Source organism: Anastrepha obliqua, chromosome 1, assembly GCF_027943255.1.
Source record: "Anastrepha obliqua isolate idAnaObli1 chromosome 1, idAnaObli1_1.0, whole genome shotgun sequence".
Taxonomy (NCBI): Eukaryota; Metazoa; Arthropoda; class Insecta; order Diptera; family Tephritidae; genus Anastrepha; species Anastrepha obliqua.
This window is the reverse complement of record NC_072892.1, coordinates 139,622,539-139,644,036: the sequence shown is the minus strand read 5'-3', so window position 1 is coordinate 139,644,036 and position 21,498 is coordinate 139,622,539. Positions and strand designations below refer to the sequence as shown.

Below are 21,498 nucleotides of genomic sequence, written 5' to 3'. Positions count from 1 at the left end.
CTGTAAGTCTCTCAATTTGTAGAAGAACATCCAGACGCGCACCACAAATAAGAGAAGGAGCTTAACCAAATACCAAAAAAAGGGTGCATGTGTCAGTTATAAAGGGTTTCCCAATAAGAGGTGTTATTGTGATATTCAGAGAAAATGCTCTTCTTCTTCTTAATTGGCGCGATAACCGCTTACGCGATTTTGGCCGAGTTTAACAAAGCGCGCCAGTCGTTTCTTTCTCGTGCTAACCGGCGCCAATTGGACACACCAAGTGAAGCCAAGTCCTTCTCCACCTGATCTTTCCAACGCAGAGGAGGACTTCCTCTTCCTCTACTACCACCAGCTGGTACCGCATCGAGTACTTTCAGTGCCGGAGCGTTTGTATCCATTCGGACGACATGACGCCGCTAGATCTTTATTCGCTGCGCTATGTCTATGTCGTCGTAAAGCTCATACAGCTCATCGTTGCATCGTCTGCGATATTCGCCGTTGCCAACGTGCAAAGGTCCAAAAGTTTTTGGACCTTCAGAGAAAATGATATTTCATTATAAACAGGAAGGTATGCCGTTAATAGTGAAAACTAACATCAGGCCAAGACCGCGCTTACAGGATCGAACCTGCGCTGTTGACGTGGCCCCAGAGAAAAAAGTCACAAGGTGTTAAATCACAAGATCTCGGTGGCCAACTGTGATCACCTCTTCTAGAGATAACACGGTCCGGAAAATGTTCCCATAAATTATCACTGTTTCGTTGCTTGTGTGGCACGTAGCGCCGTCTTGTTTAAAATAAACGTTGCCCAGATCAATACCATTTAATCCTGGCCATAAAAATTCGTTAATCATCTTTAATCTAATCTAAATAACACCTGTTATTGGAAAACCCTTTAAATATGTTCGATTTTACCACAGAAAACTTCAAAATTTTTGCAACGCAATTTAGAACCTCTAAATCTTATTCGATTGGCTAAAATATTTGATATTATATTTCGTAGTTTTTTTGGGTAAACTCGTATTTGTAGTGAGTGCCCCCAACAATAGCAACACTTTCAGATATAGCAGTCACCCTAGTAAGAACTTATCGCACATTTATCCCGGTTTCGCAAAAAATGTTTTTAGTTTTATTTTATACGCACTCTTATACAATTTGGCATAAATAAATCAACGAGTATGCAGTCGTCTAAAATTAATTTTCACTAAGGCTTGCTACATAATATTTTCTCACTTTCCGTTGCCTGGCAAAATATCGAAATATTTTCCACCTCTACTCCATGCCAAATGCTGTCACCAACAGTTTCCAGGCGATTAGGCAAATCCGGAAATGTGCACAAACTAATTACTAACAAACTTGAAGAACTACTAACGCAATCAAGAATCAGCAGTCAAGGAAGTTGCTCCTATCTTCATTTCAAACTCAGAGAGGAAGGGTGTCGTAGGCCAGGATGAAAACGCTGGGGTCGCACACATTTTTAACGATGCACCAAAAGCTCCGACTGCGTGCAGAGGAGGTGAGAGGAAGATATGCCTGTGCCAATCTACCGAAATTTAAAGAAATTGAGAAATAAATAGCAACCGGTTGCGAAAGTAAATTATGGCAAATAGTTGAAGAACTACAGACTAGCAACAAGGATGATAGAGAAATATTGCAGAAACACAAATGAAAATAATGAAATGTGAGTTCGTACCGCGAATGATCACATAACTAGCGAAGACTTGCGATTTGTAAAGGGTTGAACTGGCAAATTGCGTGAAATTTGTAGTTGGGTGGAGACCATAGATGCAACTGAATAAGCTAGCAAGAGTCAATGCAATATGAAAATAAGTACAGAAGGGTCTAAATACGGACGATATCGAACTTTATGGGAATTGTAGCGTAAGTTTCTAGGAAGTTTCTCAATAAAAGACTGGGAAACTAAGTGACGAATAAACGTGTTTAAGAGTCTGAATTAGGTATCCCCGCAAAACTAATACGCCTATGCATGATGATGTAGCTCAATATCAGCAGCTTCATTAGAATTGGGAAGGACCTCTCGGAGCCGTTTGATACCAAACGAGGTTTCAAATAGGGTGACTCGTTGTCGTGTGACTTCATTAACCTGATATTGGAAAGGATCGCACGAACCGCAGAGTTTGATCGCTCAGGCACAACTATTCACAAGGCCGTACAATTGTTACCATATGCCGATGATATTAACATCATTAGTCTTCTCAACCGCGCTATTAGCTCTGCCTTTTCCAAACTGGATAAAGAGGCAAAGCGAATGGGTCTGGTGGTGAACGAGAACGAAACGAAGTACCTCCTATCATCAAACAAGCAGCCTGTCGCGTATCGGCACCCACGTCACTGTTGACAGTTATGATGTCGAGGTTCTAAAAAACTTCGTTTATTTAGGAACCATCACTAACACCTCTCACAACGTCAGCTTGGAAACCCAACGGAGAATCTCTCTTGCCAACAAGTGCTACTTTGGTCTAAGTAGGCAACTGAGTAGTAAAACTAACATTCTATAAGGCTTCCATCGTGCTCGTTCTAACGTATGGCGCATGTCGTCCGAATGTATACAAACCCTCCGGCTCTGAAAGTATCCGATGCGATACCAGCTGGTGGTAGCAGAGGAAAAGGAAGACGGTGGAGAAGGACTTGGCTTCACTTGATGTGCCCAACTGGCGCCAGTTTGCACGAGCAGGAAATGACTGGCGCACTTTGTTAAATTCGGCCAAAATCGCGTGAGCGGTTTTCGCACCAATTAAGAAGAAGGAGAAGTCGATTTTTACAAAAATGTCCGTCTAACTCTATGCAATGATTGAAAAATTTGCCTCAGAAATCCAAGCACTCTTGGTAATCTTCGGAAGTTAACCTATTCTGCAGCGCAGTTACAGCTTCGTTGAACTCTTATACTCTGTAGCCTATTGTGATGCTGCGTGGGGAACTTTCCCTATCTTACCTAAAAACCATTGTAAGCTTTTCGAAAATTTTAAAAGTTTTCTGAATCTTCATCTGTATAGAGCAGATCAATGGCACAGAAGGTGTGAACTCGTCTTTTCCTTTTTCTCATTTATACAGCTTCTGCAGAAATCATGCATCTGCACGTCTAGCTGAGTGTACCGGCCTATGAAGCAGTGCCTTGTTATATCGGATCTCAGTGGGATAGGGCTATGCTTATTTTAGCTTATCAGAGATGCCCTTCAATGTCTCAATAGCCAGGAACCCATATTACATTTGAGTGAAACGACTCAGACATCTCGTTTAGAGATGTGCGGCATTTTATGCCTACCTTAAAGCTTGTCGACTACTTCATGAGGGATTTTATCGCCGCCTGGCTATCTGCGAACATATCACCTCCAGGTATCGCATCACGGCGTTCGTTATTGCCATCAGTTCGGCCTGAAAGACACTACCGTAGTCAAGAAGCCAAAAGCTGAAGTAGATCTTGAAATGTTTGGAATATACACCTTCGCCCATATTACCCTCGAGTTTTGAGCCATCTTCTTACACATAATGGACTCGCGCTGTCTTACATCGTCCTGTTCCCTTTCTTCCTTTGAGGGTAGGAGCGTAGTGAACGTTGCAATAGCAATTAAAGGCGGAAGTGCTTTAAGAATCTTCGAATTGTCAGTTGGGATCTTATCGTGGCTGTAGCTCATGTTTCACCACTTACTTTAGGTGTTCGATCATATTGCCGCACTGATAGTGATATAATATATTTGGCCTACAGATCTGCTGAAATAAAACTTGACTCCACTTTTGGCAATAGAAACAGTCACAGTCACACGACTAGTGCACGTACAAGGTACTCAAAATGAAAAATCAATTACGGGACCAAAGATTTTTCAACAACAACGAAGTGAAAGTGAGCGTAGATAGCAGATTTGAAAAGCAAAATAAATAATAATTTGAAAAAAAAAAAAATATAAGAAACCAAACATGAAATCGAACGTTGGGATATCCATTGCATCTCACCAGCTTCTACGAAATACTCGTAATTGAGTTTGGTGGTAGCGGTGGTAAGCTGCGTGAATTGTTATATTGCGTGGTTGTTGCAACTGACGGCTGTTTGGTAAATGGCAAATAGTTTAGCGTAAAAGCTGCATGTAGCCTGTGTGAGGCAAAAACTTTCCAGCCACATTTTGACTTTTTTCGTGGGACGGTAATTGTGCAATGCCCTTGAAAATTTGTAATTTTGGAAAAAAAAACTAACGCTTACAATGGTTATTCGCAATGGCAGCAGAAAAATGTGTAATTATAAATATAATTTTTTTTGTCAACTGTCGCTTGACGTTTTATGCCTACAGTAAATATTGAATCGTGCACTAGGGAAATCGTAGTCGAGACCAAATCGAACACTTCGCTGTGGCCGTCTACTCTGCAAAAAAGGCATTTACAAGGTAGGTAGGTAAGTAAAATCGTTAACATAGCACTCAGGCACTGCCGAAGGAGCACTAAAGCACTGTCTTGATACCATTATGAGATCTCCAACAGGCACATATCTACAGTCAGCCGGAGCTGTTGATGTAATGATGAAGATTGGTGGGATTTAAGTTAGCGCACTTCCGGAAGCTGTCGAAGAAGGGAGCAGCCAGTGACCCTAATCGTCTAACTGCCAAACCCAAACATTTACAGAGAAAGTGCTCAATAGTCTCCTTCTCGGAATGCCCTTTTCTTATTTAAAAAAAAAGTTTGCTTCTGTGAGCTAAATAGGCCTCCTTCAACGATCCTGTAATTATGGAATCTCTTTTGAGGTGTGAATCTAGAAGACCTGCAAAAAATATGCTGTTATGACCTCTTAAATCTCTTGAAAAATGCTTTCAACAATAGTATTTGTTTTTGTTTTTCTGGAGACAGGTGAAAATCGGCGCTAACTAAATATGGTGAGAAAGGTATTTTGACTCATTGGATTTAGCCGTTGGGATTTATCCTAATAATTAACGCTCTAAGCTTTCACATTACCAAAACTCCACATACAAATTTGTGCATACTGTTAATTGAGATATCTAAGGTATCACCTAACTGCCTCTCGGTAGATCGTCGGCCAGTTAATGACCTATCATTCAGTTTTTCTACGATAACTGCTCCTGATGCATTTTTTGAGCGTTTTTCCCGTACAACGTTCAGCCTAAAGAGGTCGTCATCAAAATGTGGAGAGTGAGACCAAAAGATAGCCAATTAAAGACCGAGAAGGTTTAAACCGGATTAAAGACCGATAATGTTTTGCTATATGTTTGGCGGTATTGTAAGAAATCAGTAATTAAAAGCTGAACCGATGCAAGCACTCAATGCGTGCCTTAATGAAGCGGGCGATAGACCAGAGGTGGCCAGCATTCCCGAATTTGAAGGGTGTTGTGTTGCGTAAAAGCAGCGCCGGGCCACACATATCTTTGGCGGGTATCAGACTCAGCGCACAACCTATCCTTGGTTGGTTCGTCTTATCTCATTAGCTCGCTCTCAAACGGGTGTTCGGAAGCTACCCAGAGGATTTTTGGCAAAGCCCGGATGTCGTGAGCTGATTGCTGCAGAAGAATCGTCCTGGTCACTCTCAAGTGAATGACTATATAGAACATTTTCCACTTGCGTGGACTTCTACATATAGAACCATGAAGGAAGGCCTCCTCTGCGTTGGAGAGATCAGGTGGGGAAGAACTTGGCTTCACTTGATGTGTCCATATGGCACCGATTAGCACGAAAAATAAATGGCTGGGACGCTTTGTTAAACTCCGCCAAAGAAGAAGAGGAAGGTCTAAGCGCTTGGTTAGAGGCTTGTAAACAAGCGATTATCATCATTTCAGGGACATGCAAACTTATCTTGATGACACAAAACTGACCTCAAGAGAGAGTGATGGAAATAATCTGGTCAAGTATTTTGCCAATAGCGTCGGGGTCTTTTCGAATCACAGCATTTTAAAATTACTCTCAAAATGGGCAAAGTTTTATAGGAATAAATTAGACTTAACTATGTAAATTTCATCATTGAAGTTAAGCGAAGAAGTGATCAGAAGGATATTTTACTTGAGGCTGTGTGTCTATTCATTTCGTGCCGCAGAGGTAAAGTACTACTCACTGATATGCGATTCGAGCGAGGAAAAGCTGTTAATGCCAAGGTAGCACAGAAATCAGAAAGAAACAGGTGTTCGGACCACCCACTGAAAATTTTTAATATAATATAACTTCCATTAACTGCCAACCAATCACAAACACAACATTTTGTGTATCCCCAGCGAATTTTCGAGAAACCGAAAAGTCAACAAGTTTTTTACTCCCAAATATTTATGCAAAAAACGCGCCAATTAAAGCTGGATTTTTAATTTAAAACAAATAAGTGATGGCACATATGTACACACACACACATACATACATAAATACAAACGGCTGCTTAAAAGTATTCACTTTTTAAAGTAAACATAAAAAAGAGTATATCCATGCAAGGCCTTTTTATGTTGTCGGTATGTACATACATGTAAAATTTCAATTAATTTATATGTATGTATATGAAAGTGTGTGTATGTATGGCTGAAAACAAAAATTGCTTACCCGAAAAATGATTGCCTCGCGTTCCGCTTGTGTTACTTTGCCAAAAATGTTATTCATAATTTCCAAAAATTTATCACGCGACAACGCTGTCGCCTCATCCTTGTCAAAATAATCGATAAAATCGTAAAGCAGAAAGTAAGTGCCTGCAAAAGAAATTAAATAGAATGTAATTTTTTTTAAGCAGTGCTTTTTAGTCCTATTAACTACTTTTTTTTATTTATTTATCAAGCCAATAATGGTAATAAATTCTTATAGGCTAAGTGGATATATTTTAAGGGCGACTAAAGGCTTTTGAAAATAAAAAATCTATCTCGACAAATTTAGAAATTTTATTAAACTCAGTTAAGGCGATGTTAAGAGACCGAAGAGATATTGAGAGACCAACATAGAAACGCTCCGAACTATGAAAAGCTCTGCTCGGATTATAAAAGAAAATCCTCTTAAGAAGCACCTAACAGTGAACATCACACATCACCACGAATCAAGGATTTAGAGCTCTGGAAAGAGGGTAGATAGTCAAGGAGGGAAGGAGAAAAGTATCAGAGAAAGAGATAGGAAAGAATAGCAACAGAGGCAAAGGTAGTCCTGTGAGAATTTCCCTTATTCTTTAGCAAATCTATAAATATCCTACAGTTTTAGCGAACGATTATTACTCATTCTCACGACATCGGAACCCAAAACTCGTAGCCTTGCTCTAGCAAAGGCAGGACACTCACAGAGAAAGTACTTAGTGCTATCCGCCTCCTCTATAGCAAGAAGAGACGTTGGGTGATTCCAATGGTGGTCATATGCTGACCCCATGGGTTGTGTCCTGAAATAATACCGACCATCAACCGAACGTCTTTCCTTCTAAGTTTTAGTAGAAAGTTTGACAGTTTTCTGTTCGGACATGTCACAAAACACTTTGCAGTCCTACAGCATTCTAGACCGGACCATCGTTCTTTATGTAAATTGCATACATAATCGCTGATCCAAATTATGATTCCTGCAGAACTGATTCCGATTATTGGTTCTGGCACTTTGTATCAATTCAGAATCTTGAAAGCTCATAATTGCCGAATAAATCCTAACGTCTGCTGCATGAAGCAGCAATCTTGCTGACGAGAAGCAAAAGCAAATATCATTGAAAAACAGAACAAGCACAGAAACGAAAACGAGCACAGAATACTAAATATCATGCGGAACCCTAGAGCAAGCAACGAAAGGAAGAGACCTAACATTTTCGATGACAACCCTGCAATGTCGATTGAGCAAATAATTAATATTAGATGAGAAACCCGATCAAAAGTGTTAGAGAAATCGGTATAAACGATGTCAATATGATACCCCAATTGGACCATTACTATACAATTTAACAAGTGCGCTGGCTACTAAGACCTTCGGTTCGAGACTTATACTTATAAGGCTGTTTTAGACATCTACCGATGGCATCGATAATATCGGCGAAACCAACCGCACTGCATGCTCACCCTACTCCAGTTTAAAGAAAGGGGCGAGCAATGTGGGACTTGCGGTGAGGGCAAATCAAATTGCCTGCGGTCAACACACAACAAGTCTTCGCATCTTGGACAATATCTTCGTGTTGACAACCAACAATTCTAAGTTGTGAAGGACTCTGCCTACCTTGGGACCAGCATCAACAATAAAAATGATGTCAGCCTGGAATCAAACGGAGAATAAGTTTTGCCAACAGGTGTTACTTTGAACTCAGTACGCAATTGAGAAGTAGAGCTCTCTCTCGATGAACCCAACTGACACTCAACAAAACGCTCAAAATTCTCATCCAGCAGATGAAAAATTTTTGGGAGCCTTCGATTGGAAAAGGTGTAAGATGGATCAGCGAGCTGTAGGAGCTATAAAGTGGTCATGGACATAGTTAAGCGTGTAAAAGTACAACGGCTACGCTGGCTTAGCCATGTCACCTGTATGAACTAAGACGCTCCATCAACGCAATATATAGGAACCCATAAAGGAAGACTAAGTCGCCTTTGGAAGGTTCAAGAGCTGGTCCTGCAGTTCTCGAGATTTCTGACTGGTACGAACGAGCTCAGGACAGAAAGGACTGGGGCGCTATTTTGGATTCGGGCTAAGCCGACACTGATGTTGGAGAGCATCGTACGAGCCGCAAAAATTAATCGCTCAGGCACAATTTTTTATAAGAGCTTACAATTGCTGGCGTATACCGATGATATTGACATCATCGGCCTTCACAATCGCGCTGCTAGTTCTGCCTGCTCCAAACTGGATAAAGAGGCAAAGCGAATGAGTCTGGTGGTGAACGAGGATAAAACGAAGTACCTCCTGTCTTCAAACAAACAGTCGGCGCACTCGCGTATCGGGACCCACGTCACTGTTGACAATTATAATTTCGAAGTTGTAAAAGACTTCGTTTATTTAGGAACCAGCATTAACACCAATAACAATGTCAGCCTTGAAATTAAACGTAGAATCTCTCTTGTCAACAAGTGCTACTTTGGACTAAGTAGGCAACTGAGGAGTAAAGTCCTCCCTCGACGAACAAAACTAACACTCTACAAGACTCTCATCATGCCCGTCCTAACGTATGGCGCAGAAGATGACAACATCCGATGAAGCGACGCTTGGAGTGTTCGAGAGAAAGATTCTGTGTAAGATTTTTGGACTTTTGCACGTTGGCAACGGCGAATATCGCAGACGATGGAACGATGAGCTGTATGAGCTTTACGACGACATAGACGTAGCGCAGCGAATAAAGATCCAGCGGCTACGTTGGATGGGTCATGTCGTCCGAATGGATACAAATGCTCCGGCTTTGAAAGTATTCGATGCTGTACCAGCTGGTGGTAGCAGAGGAAGAGGAAGGCCTCCTCTACGTTGGAAAGATCAGGTGGAGAAGGACTTGGGATCACTTGGTGTGTCCAATTGGCGCCGGTTAGCACGAGAAAGAAACGACTGCCGCGCTTTGTTAAACTCGGCCAAAATCGCGTAAGCGGTTATCGCGCCAATTAAGAAGAAGCAGTGACCAAGCCACTAGTCAATGCGTACTCGTCGGCAAGAAACATGAAGCAAAAAGTGTTGCATGCGTAACTTGAGTATTTAAGCGAATTCATTAAATTGGTAAGCAGTCGACTGGCTGCCACTGAGCAACTATGTCGGTGCAAAGTTTTAGAAGAATAGAAAATCTATAGACAAGTACACTTGGGCTTACATAATTGAGTATTTTTATAATAATCGCAAGCTAAATTTTTTTAGAGAATACTTTATAAAAATATGGCTCATTGTTTAACAAAAACTTCAAAAATCAAAGTGCCAAGCTTTGCATGAAATTGACAAAAAGTCTTCAAATTTCAGAATTTTGTCATCAACATTTTTAACCTTTTAATCCAAATCTTTAGAAAACTTCTGGGTATGCCGTTATATAGCCCATTAAATTTTAATACAATAATGTGCAAGTTTGGAGTCGCTCAAAAATTGCGTTGATTTTTGAGAATTTTTTCTCACTTGCAACTTGCGATGTTGACAAATTTCTTCCACATAAAGCACATATTTGGAAGTCTTCTATGTATATGGAAGACAAAAAAATCTTGACCATGAAAAAATTACGAATATTGGAAAACAATAAGGTGACTTAATTATGAAAGCACAAGTGTATAGGTACCTATGTACGGATAGTATGCGCTTGTACAAGACGACTTACTTAAAAAATTGGAATTTCCTCAAGTTGGAATTTCTTCAAATTCCTCAAATCGAAGTATGTTTGCAAACTTTTAATAACTAAAGAATTTCGTAAGAACTAGGTAACAGTTGGCAGATGCTGATTAACTCTGTTACTGGAGGAATATGAAATTTGTACTTGTTTAACACATTGGCTGAAAAGTCCCGGGCCTAACAAAAATGTCCACGAGGTTGTGCATCATCGGTGTTTCTACGACCACGTTTTAAGTCAAAAACCAGAATTTTATTGTTGGTTCTGATAAAGAGGACTCGTCCTAACACTTTTGAAGTCCATGCTTCGCTTGAGCGGTAATTTTTCCCATCACAAGCAGTGTAAAATTAAAACATGAAGTTCTTTGTGAAGCACTGTTTTGAAAATAGCAAAAGTTGCGTTACTCTCAGCACAATAACTCACAAACTAATCAATAGAATATCATGAAATTTTTACAGCTGTCTTTTTAAGGTTAGTATTAAATGCAGAAGGTGTGAAGGCAATACAACTAGTGCCGTCTATGTGTTAGGCCTGGGACTTTTCAGCCCATGTGTTAAATTTGCTAAGCCCACTTGCCTGAGCAACTCCTAATATGTACCCCCGCGATCTCTTCTCATATTCAACCCGTGGCAAAATTATAAGCACATCATTATTTTTTTATAAAATATAGTTCAGACTACAACAGAAATCATATAAGGTAAAGTTTTCCAACTTTGTACGAAATTTTCAAAATTTCCGCAATACCTTTAACTTTTAAGCCAGAATTTTTATAATGTTTCTAAGTAAGCATTTTAGTATAGAATTTTATTGTACCCAAGGTTGTCCTTAGGTGAAAAAAGTTATGTTGATTTTTGAAAGTTTTGTTTTTGTTGCACTTTCTTCCACATAAAAAAAATCGAGTATGCACTTTGATACCTACTACATTTGTACACATACACATAAAGGGTGATCAGATTGGAGGTACTTTTTTCAATAGACTTTTCTCAACAAATCACGTATGACTATAGTGAGAAGTGATCATCGCGCGCTAAGGCCAACTTATGGTGTTCAGCGATGGGGCTCATTTTTGGCTTAATGGCTACGTCCATATGCAAATCCTTAAATCTCTTTCACTCCAGGTAACTCCTCGCAAGGATAATAGATTACAAGGTTTGGCCATCGAAAGCAAGTTTGTGAGAGAAATTTTGGCTGTAATATCATAGGGGATTCGGACGCCATCGAAGTTACGTGAGTAGTGTCTGCGGTTATTTTTTTTATCAGTTTTCGTCGGCACCTGTTTTAAATAAACCGCTGTTACGTCAGCAAATCAGCTGATTTCTTTTGACCTCTCTCATTCACCCCTCCTGTATTCTCTCCATCGTGGACTCTACGGAATTCTCAGGCAGTGCACGTAGACTATTTTTTAACAGAAAAGACAAAGCATCCTTAAATTAATAACAAACCGCTAGATAGAACATGGCTAGGAAAATCGAAAAGTAAAGGGAAGTGCTTGGAGTTCACACCTTGGACTTTTTATTTTCCTTGTTCGCTCCTCTCGGGAGCAAATGACCTCGACAAGACTTGTCTTGCGTTGGTTTCGTTAATCTATTTTGTTTTCTGTCTGCGCTATTAACGCGGCTGCCCGTTTCCTCTTGCTGGCGCCACTGATGCAATGAGTAACTGTGTGTTTTCTTTGTTTTTGCTTGTTTTTAGTAGCCACAATGCAAGTAAGGCGCTGACTATTGTGCGGGAGTAAGGATTGAAAGGATACGTTTGTGGGTTTGAGGAATGTGTTATTTTTTGTTGTAGAAACAGGAAAAATAGGTAAATTTGGAAAAGTTCGAGGACCGTGCTTTGCGCAATGGAATTACGCACACATGAATTAAAGAGTAGTTGCACTACGACCTAAATCACAAAAACAAAGAACTAAGAACTGAGTGCAGCAGTAGTCTAAATGCATTATTAATTAAGCTGTGTTTCTTAATCTTTATTTTTGCCCTACGACAATGGCAGGGTTGCGGGGAAGCAGAAAAACAATAAATAAAAAACGACATTTTTCAAAGCCCACTGCGTCTAAGTGCAACAATAGAAAAATGTCAGCATGAATCGCCTATGGGCCAATTCACTCAATGACAACAACAACAATTAACTAACGAAACGAGTGAGGGGAGGAAAATGAGTGAATGAATGGGTGAGTGAGTGGGGCCGAATACATGTCAAGGGTACAGTTACTGTAAATGAGATTAAAACATACGCATCGACTCATATTTTTATACACACACACATGCATACAAAATTGAAGTGAACACTGTTTGCAGTAAAAATTGGAACATTCTCAAAGGAAAGCCACAAGTCGATAAATAGCGACTAAGAATGCCAAATATTCTAAAATTCCAGGGGTATTACTCTAAGAGCATTCGAGTGAAAAATTTCGCGTGCCAAATTTACTCTAAGCTTTTCCAATTTACTTTTGTCTATGAGAGCGCAGTTGCAGTTTGGGGCTGTCTTGTGTGAATATAGCCAGAAATCTAACTGCAATCTGGCTATCACTAAAAATGACTATTGTGGATGATAGGTTGACCATTTAAATCATTTTCTGGTGGCCAAAAGCAGGCTGATACGGATACATACACTCCCAACGAAACTGGGGTTTGCAGTTCAACTCGCTGGTCTTTTGTGCCCTCTACTCGTGTCAGTACCTCATCCAAATCCAGTTCCATTAATAAACCTATAATGGAACTGGCTGGGGCTTAGTGTATGTGCCTTTCTTCCAGCCGCATCCGGGCGAGATGTCCCAACCCTCTTTGCGCCACAGCATCACATTCGAGAAGAAGCATTCTCAGTTTATCCTTAGGGAGGCTTATGAGCTGTCTTCGTCTGAAGGTAGTCAAAGTCATGTACTGGCTTATTTATTTACATACAATCGTAACTGACAAGTGCAATGAACAGTCTACAAATACACCAACGATAAACAATGTCAAGAGCAGCTAGTGAAGTAGCAACATGAACATCAACAGCGGCAGCGACAGTGGCAGCATAAAATAATGCTAACATTTCCAACAACTATTGTTGAAATAACAACGGCAGGTACTTTATTAGGAACATTGGCTAGAACAAACAACAGCAACAACTACTTATATGTACACTCACACATATCACACATCGACTTGATGCAAGTGCAGCAAAGTATAAACATACGCACATACTCGTGCTGCACGTGAGTGCGCCTCAAGTAGTGCTTGAGTTTTTTTCTTCCATTTTGTCGTCATTAATTTATGTACTTGTAATTATGCAGATGATGAGGCTAGGCACATTCATATCACAAGTTTACTTTTCTGGTGGATAATTTTTGGTAATTTTATTTTTATTTTATTTTTTTTTTTTATAATTATAAGAAAAAAAGGAGGCACAAGACTTTCACAGCTTCTGAATGTAATTTCACGTATGCAACTATGTAATGGTTCGGTTAGATTAGTTGAAGTGGCTGTCCTTCGACGCACCTAGGGTAGTTAGATTCCCTTTATGATACCACCGCAACTCTCCTATCCTTACTCTATCTGGTCCTCTCTAAAGATTGTGTGGCCTTTAAAATACTAGCTAGTTTGAGATTCGCAACATCCGCAGTGTTGTCCAGAAAAGCGCGGCCGAGCCACGCACCCGCATAAAATGTGTTCGACTGTCTCTTTCTCTTCTACAGGGTAGGCCATTTAAAGCGGGCCCATCTGGCAACCCTATAACTTTTGACAGGAACGTCAGATCGACTAATGACATAGCGCGTTGGAAGCGTCAGTCCAAGACAATTTTTACCATGGAGCAGTACACTCCAAAAGAACGCGCTGAAATAATTCAGCTTTACATCCAAAATAACTTCTCAATTGTGAAAACTCAACGTGCGTTTAAAAAAAAAAATAAAGTTAAAAGTGCGCCATCCAAAAGCACTTTACAGCGTTTATACGCAAAATTTATTAACCACGGTAGTCTCAGCAATACCAGCCACGCATCCAGACAACGTACACGACGTTCTGCTGAAAATATCGAGGCTGTACGAGCCAGTGTTGAGGAGGCTCCGCGAACATCGAGTTATCGTCGTTCTCAGGAATTAGGCATCGCCAGGACAACACTCAGGCGCATAATTCGCATCGATTTGAAAATGTTTCCGTACAAAATTCAAATGGCACAAAAACTAAACCCGGCTGATTACCCGAAACGGCTTGATTATTCCCTGGAAGGTTGATTTCGAAAAATGGTGATTTTCCGTGGCCACCGAGATCACCAGATTTGACGCCACCGGACTTTTATTTGTGGGGTTATCTGAAATCCAAGGTATACATCAACAAGCCAAGGACTCTAACTCAACTTAAAAACAATATCCGACGCGAAATCGCCGCCATACCGGCCGAAATATTGGCCAAAACGATGGAAAACGCCGAAAAAAGGACACATTTGGCCATCAAGGCCAGAGGCAAACATTTGAAGGATATCATTTTCAAAAACTAGCTGGAACAAATCTCCTTGAATCAAAATAAATGATTTTTCATATCAACACAAAAAAAAATGTTTTTTTCAATGTTTTTTTTCAGAAACAAATGGGCCCGCTTTAAATGGCCTACCCTGTATATCCGATAGCTTCTACAATAGTCGTTGGTGGGTAGCCACTAATCTGCTAGCATCTCTTCCTATTAGACAGTGCCCAGATAGGATACCAACCAAGGGACATGGTAGCATTTTTCTATGGCTAACACTGTATTTCGGCGGTCGCCGTAGCCGAATGGGTTGGTGCATGACTACCATTCGGTATTCAGAGAGAACGTAGGTTCAAATCTCGTTGAAACACCAAAATAAAGAAAATTGTTTTTCTAGTATCGGTCGCCCCTTGGCAGGCAATGGCAAGCCTCCGAGTGTATTTCTGCCATGAAAAAGTTCCTCCCGCTTCCATTTGCGGAACAACAGCAAGATGCACACCACAAATAGGAGGAGGAGCTCGGCCAAACACCCAAAAAGGGTGTACGTGGTAATTATATAAATATAATTATAACACTGTATTTCTCTGAACCTCGGCGGTCTCGCAAAGGCAATCTTTCCACGCAGGAAGGAATAGATCAAGAGGTAAATCTGCACCGAAACTGGTACCTCTGTCTTCACTGACGGTTCGCAGATCTAATCGGGACTCGGAGCAAGTGTTTTCTCTTAACCTATTTCCATGAACGTGCCGAATACTGCTAGTGTTTTCAGGCAAAAGTATTTGCGATCATGCAGGTATGCAAAATTCTTAGGCAACGTGGAAGCGAGGGAAATAGAAAGAGAGAGAGAGAAAGTGCTCAACAGTCTCCTTCTCTGAAAGGCCCCACAACTTCTGCAATGGGGGTTAAATGGTAAACCTAACTTTTCCGCATGTGCGCCGATCGTCCAGTGACCGGTAAACACAGCTATAAGTTTGGAAATTAAAGAGCTCCATCTTTTTTGCGCTTTCCTGAGAAATAAGTTGTACAATTCCCCTTTTACAACAGTCAGGGGGAAGCCAATGACCGCGCGAGAGACCCCTGAGACCCATTCAGTCACCTTCCTGGCAAGCTCATCAGTAATTTCATTTCCCTCTACGTTCCTATGTCCGGAAACCCAGATCAGACAAGTGTAACCTGCACACCCAAGAGATTTGGTCTCCTCCTTACAGGAGTTTACTAGTTTCGTTCTGCACGTCGTCAGAGCCTTGATCGCGACTTGACTATCGGAGAAAATGTTAATATCTCCCTCACTCCTGCGTTCCCTAAGCATTTTGCATGGCTGCAGTATTCGGCAGTTTAAAGGAGATAGAGAAAACGCCTGCTCTAATTCCCGATTCCATCTAGGAACCGTCAGTGAAGACAGAGGTGCAAGCTTCGGTGTAGATTTTCCCCTCGATCCAATCCTGCATATTTGGAAAGATTTCCCTAGCACGACACGTCAACTCTAGTTTGCGGATAGAAAGATGTGATCGAAGAGAGAAGAGAAATACGGCGTTAACTGTCGAAAAATGCTACCATATCCCTTGAGAGACTGCCGCCAGAAGTCTACCTCTTTTAACTTGATTGCATTTTGAGCTGCGATGGGAATATCGTAAAATTCGATGGGAAGTAAGTGCAAAAGGACATTCAGGGCAGCACTAGGCAAGTTTTACATGCTCCGGTGATGCCAATGCATACAGTCCCTTGCACCCTCCCCAGTTATTGATATTATAGCCCTTCCGAAAAGCCTCCAACCAAACCAGGCTTCCATACGTTAAAATTGGGAAAACCACTGCGTTGTACATCCACAGCACGACCTGTGGCTTGAGTTCCCATTTTTTAACATAGATTTGTAGAAGTAGAAGGCTATGCGGGACTTCTTTACTCGATTTTCAATTGTAAATTCCAATGGAGTTTGGAGTCAAGTATCACTCCAAGCTACCTAACTGCCGAGAGAACGTGGCTGTTTAATTTGGGAAGTCGAAAGGGTGGAGGTTTATATTTTTTGGTAAATAGCACCAGCTCCGTTTTGGCAGAGTTGACTCGGAGGCCGCAAGCGGTAGCCCAGCGACTGAAGGCAGCAAATGACCTTTCCAAAATCTCAGACATTACTGAGTGAAACTGTCCCGATACCAGCAGGACCAAGTCATCGGCATATGCTACTACCTTAACCCCACCCTTATTTAGCATTATTAGAGCTTCGTCAATAGCAACTAGCCAAAGTAGGGGCGAAAGGGCAAGTTTAGCAGCTTTATTAATTAGCGTTCAAAACGTAAATACTTTGCTTCCAAATATATTTCCGTTATTCTATATATTTTGTCACTATATTTAATAATTTAAACATGAATGGAACATAGCATACTTAGAATTTTTTATTAAAAAGAAATTAACATAAAAATATGTGTTCGCACACTAAAGCCGTTTAATTTTACTAGCCGTTTAAAAAATTTGTCTCGCATGAATACTTGATTTTTGTTAGCACATCATTAGGTTTTATCTTACTCGCACATTTTTGTTGCCACTTTGATTTGTTGTACTTTTCGTATTTTTCTCTGCACACCACTAGAAGATACTCGTATGTAGGTGCTTCTCAATAAATTGCAAATATGTAAATTGCGTCATTAAAGTATGCCAACAGTGGAAAAGGCAAACGAGTAGAAAAACAATATAAAATAATATTAATTTTCCTCGGTCGGACTCGAGCTTTTCACATAGTCACCCGCTCGTTCATCACATACTAACTCATGTTTTAGTTGTTATTGTAACTTTTGAGCGCCTGCATTGCGGTTAATATGATTACAGCCACAGTTTTAATTTAACAGATTGTAAAAGCAAACGAGTATATATATGTGTGTGTGCGAGTTTGATTGTGTAATGTCCCTGCAGGAAAATCTACTAGTACTAAACTGGTGCGCCTCGAAAGAATTTTGAACAATGTATAACTCCCACTCTTTTCTTTGATTGGCTTAATTCAATGGACCCAACTATCAACTCAGAAATGAAAGTGAGGCCGATAATAGTTTTTCTATTACAATCCATTTTAGGTTGATGAGCAGGCACCGGCCTTTATAGGATTGGATCAGTGAAATGCAAAAAATGCAAAGAACGCAAAGCATAACGGATAAAGACTTTCTGCACACGTTGAAGCCTACTAAAATGATGTGCATAATTTGGTATCCAGATGAGGACTGTATATTCTAGCTTTCCAGTATATGGATCAAGAAAGTCCGAACTGAAAAGTCACATAGAAGCAAGTACAGATAACGGCTTTGCGATGGAGTAATTTAAATGTCTTTGAAATGAGAATCTCAAATATCTGAACGTGGTTGTTGGATGGGCAGCGGATCGTGGCCGATCGGTGAATCCTCTCAAAACGGTGCTCGTCCTTTACACGAGAAAATCCAAAATAGCCAGTACTTGACTCCCCTCAATAGGGAGCGCTCTGTTTGTGTTTTCTGACAAGGTGCAGTACTTAGGTCTAATACTTGACAGTAAGCTAACGTGGAAGCCAAACATTGAGAATAGGATAAGGAAAGCAACAATATCCTTGTATGGATGCCAGCGCGCTATTGGCAAAAGATAGGGCCTCTCGCCTGAAGTCATATTTTGGCTCTGTTATACCATTAAAAACCCAATTCTGTTGTTTGGATTCGTAGTCTGGTGGAGCTCATTGGAAAGGACGGCATCGCTGAATAGGCTGGAGAGAATCGAAAGGTCTGCCCTCATTGAAATCAGTGGCGCACTTCGCACTGCTCCTACTCTAGCCCTTAATACAATGCTAAATATGACACCGGTAGTATACCTCAAGTATCCTTAGGAACTTTAGGTTCATCCCTTTGGTGGTTGATTAATGCGCGCTCTTGCTTAGCCCGAGCTGAACATTCTCCATGCACATTCCTTCGAGGGAAGAATGGGCGGCAGGGTGCAGTATTCGGAGGCATGGCCTGGTGAACCTGTTCACCAATGGCTCGACATCGGATGGACGAGTTGGCGTAGGAGTAATCTGAAAGGAGTTCCCGATCAGACACAAGTTTAGGTTACCGGACCACTGCAATGTATTCCAAGCAGAGGTAGGCACATTTAAGAAACCAGCTGATTGGCTGCTCACTTGTGTAATAATTGTCACGGAGGTTAATATCTACTCTCAAAGCCAAGCGGCAAGCTGGGCTTGATGGTAGTGCACTTGAAACTGATTGGAAAATATCTGACTTCACTCTCGACCGCATCTGAATTCTTCGATGTGAGGTTCATCTGGGTACCTCGTCATAGTGACATAGCAGGAAACTGCAAGGCAGTTGAGCTGGCCAAACAATGGACCTCTGTGGTAGCTTACCCGCGAAACGAGAGGATTGGAATCCCGTTGACTACCTGCGGTCTGCTCCTGGAGAGGTGGGCTTCGCGTCAATGCAGCTAATGCTGAGAAAGTGCACAAATTTGTAAGGTCACGAATTCTTTCTAGCCTCGAGTGGATCGGAGCCGCTCGAAGGATCTTCTGAGGTTAGCATAATCTCAGCTCTCGAATTTCGTGGGTGCCCTTACAGGGCCGTGGCCGCGAGGTATACGTGCTGTGAAACTCGGCATTACTTTGAGTCCTCTTTGGGTCAGTTGAACCAAATGAACCATTAACTTGATCGACCATTACGCGGGAATTATCCGTGGCAAGGCCAACTACATTCTCAACGGCACTTTAAGTTCTTCCATATGGCGAACTATACTTGAGAAAGTTCATCCCTAATCACAAGCTTTAATATTTATTAATCCAAAATATCCATCTACTGTTTTTTGTTTTAGTGTTTTAGCTTATCCTAATGAGCTACTAATAATTCGTTTCTACTAAAGGCATACCCTGGATTTCAAGCTTTTGGATTTGAGAGAATTTTCAACTGTTTCCACTGCGTGTTTGATAGAAATTGTGTTTAAACTGTAATTCGTTTGTTCACGTTAGTCCATGTGTGTGAATGTTCATCCAAATTTGAGGTGGCAGCAGCCAGTCAAAATGTCTCGATATTGACAAATTACTAAGCTTTGCTGGCATATTTCAATAAGAAAGCCGCGAATTTGGCCGATTGTATTAGCCTTTTTTAATGTAATATAAATATTCCATTAATCATAATAAATAAAAATAAGAGAGAAAAAATCACGTAACTGAACTCTATTCCCACCATTCAATATTAAAATTATTATTTATAATTCTTAACCATTATTTCGTTAGGTTTCACGCCCCCAACACAAACACGCTGTGAAATATAGATTAAAAATGGACTTGGGCTGTCATATTTGTATGGGATTTGACAAGTGTTTTGGCTGGTGTTTGAGATTAAAAACACGCCACCTGGAGCAACCCCCAAATATGTTATATAAGTAAGTATGTAATATAGTTTCGTCTACTATAAATGAAAACTTGTGTTGCTGCGGAAACTTGTTCGTGAGATCTTTTCAGTACCTTTTTTTCATTAAATGAATAGTTTTTACCCTTTCGCATGCCCCCTAAGATATGGGAAGGATATGATATGGGAAAAGGTCTCATTGAAAACATGGCCCAAAAGCGTCAAGCTAATGCGAAATTGTAGCCGGAAAGCCAACAAAACAGTAGGCAGAAAAATCTGCTCATGGTTTTTGTAGATCTAGAGAAGGCGTTCGATGGAGTACCTAGGCAATTAGTATGGCTGTCCTCAAAGGAGTACCAGAGCAATATATCAGCCTGATTCAAGACATGTACCACGAAACCACCACGCAAGTATGTACAGTGGGCGGTGTAGAGTAGAGACGAAGACCGCATCAACATAACTGAACCAACAAAAACTAGAGGAAGGCCACAATCGACTTGGCTAAATACGATATATAAGAGGGCATAAGATATCAGCACCTTGATGATGTGACGACGCAGGGCAAAGGAACCTGACGACACGGAGGGTCGACCCCAAGTAGGGACAAGACATAGAGAGTGAAAGAAAGAGATTTTACAAGATGGCACAAAATTAATTTCCAATTTTATTTCTGCATAAAATTTTTACTACATAAAAAATAAAGAAGAAAGGCTTTTGAGTGAAGGAAATCGTTATTTTGATTTGTAAAAATCTTCCGATAGGGTGATTAATTTTGCGCCCTCTCGTATGATCGCCATTGCTTACAAGATATTAACTTGACAATTTTTAAGTCGGGTAAGCAATTTGCTCAACACGACCAGTAAATTGTCCATAAAAGTAAAAGTAATTTTAATAATTCATTGACAAACGTATAATCTGAATCCATTTGGATCAAAGCAGCAACAGTGGTCCTATCGGCTATATCTGCTATCTGCTGTATTTCCACAGAAGTCACATCATCTGACGTCGCGGCCGTTATGCCTAAGAGAAGTAATTGCTTACAATCGTACTAGTCGTGTACAAGCATTTTTATTCACTTTTTCAGTTTTTTCCTGCAGGGTTGTGTGCTGCTCTGTGTATGTTGCGTTGCCGGTTTCCTTAAAATGTTATTACTGTTGTTGTGGGCGCGTGTGTTGGCCATTGATATCACGCTGAGGCCACTTTTCACCTTAATGCGTTAAATGCGCTGCGGTTGCCACTTGTGATTGCTATTACACTTCAAGTGAGATAAGCGCCACTTTTTCACATGCATACGGGTTTTCACATGTATAGGGTCCATATACTTGTGTATGTATGTATAAGTAAGCATAGCTACCCAGCACAGGCTTCGCCTTTATGAAACGGATAAAGTAGTCGGGGAACTCATATTCGTCACTGCTTTTTAGATTGAGGAATGAGTTCGTTTAACAACAACAAAAAGAGTTATTGGAGGTAATCGCTTAAACTCTGTAGTCTTTGAACGTGTTTTCTTTTTTTA

At 40.7% G+C, this 21,498-nt stretch overlaps 1 protein-coding gene across 1 annotated transcript in view; it reads right to left on the bottom strand.

The window, feature by feature from the left end:
* LOC129236327 (acetylcholinesterase) overlaps positions 1-21,498 on the bottom strand; it is a 255,679-nt gene that overhangs the window by 122,978 nt on the left and 111,203 nt on the right. Inside the window, exon 6 of the mRNA XM_054870657.1 lies at positions 6,511-6,653. Within this exon, the coding sequence (XP_054726632.1) occupies positions 6,511-6,653 (143 nt within the window). The remainder of the gene's footprint in view (positions 1-6,510; positions 6,654-21,498) is intronic.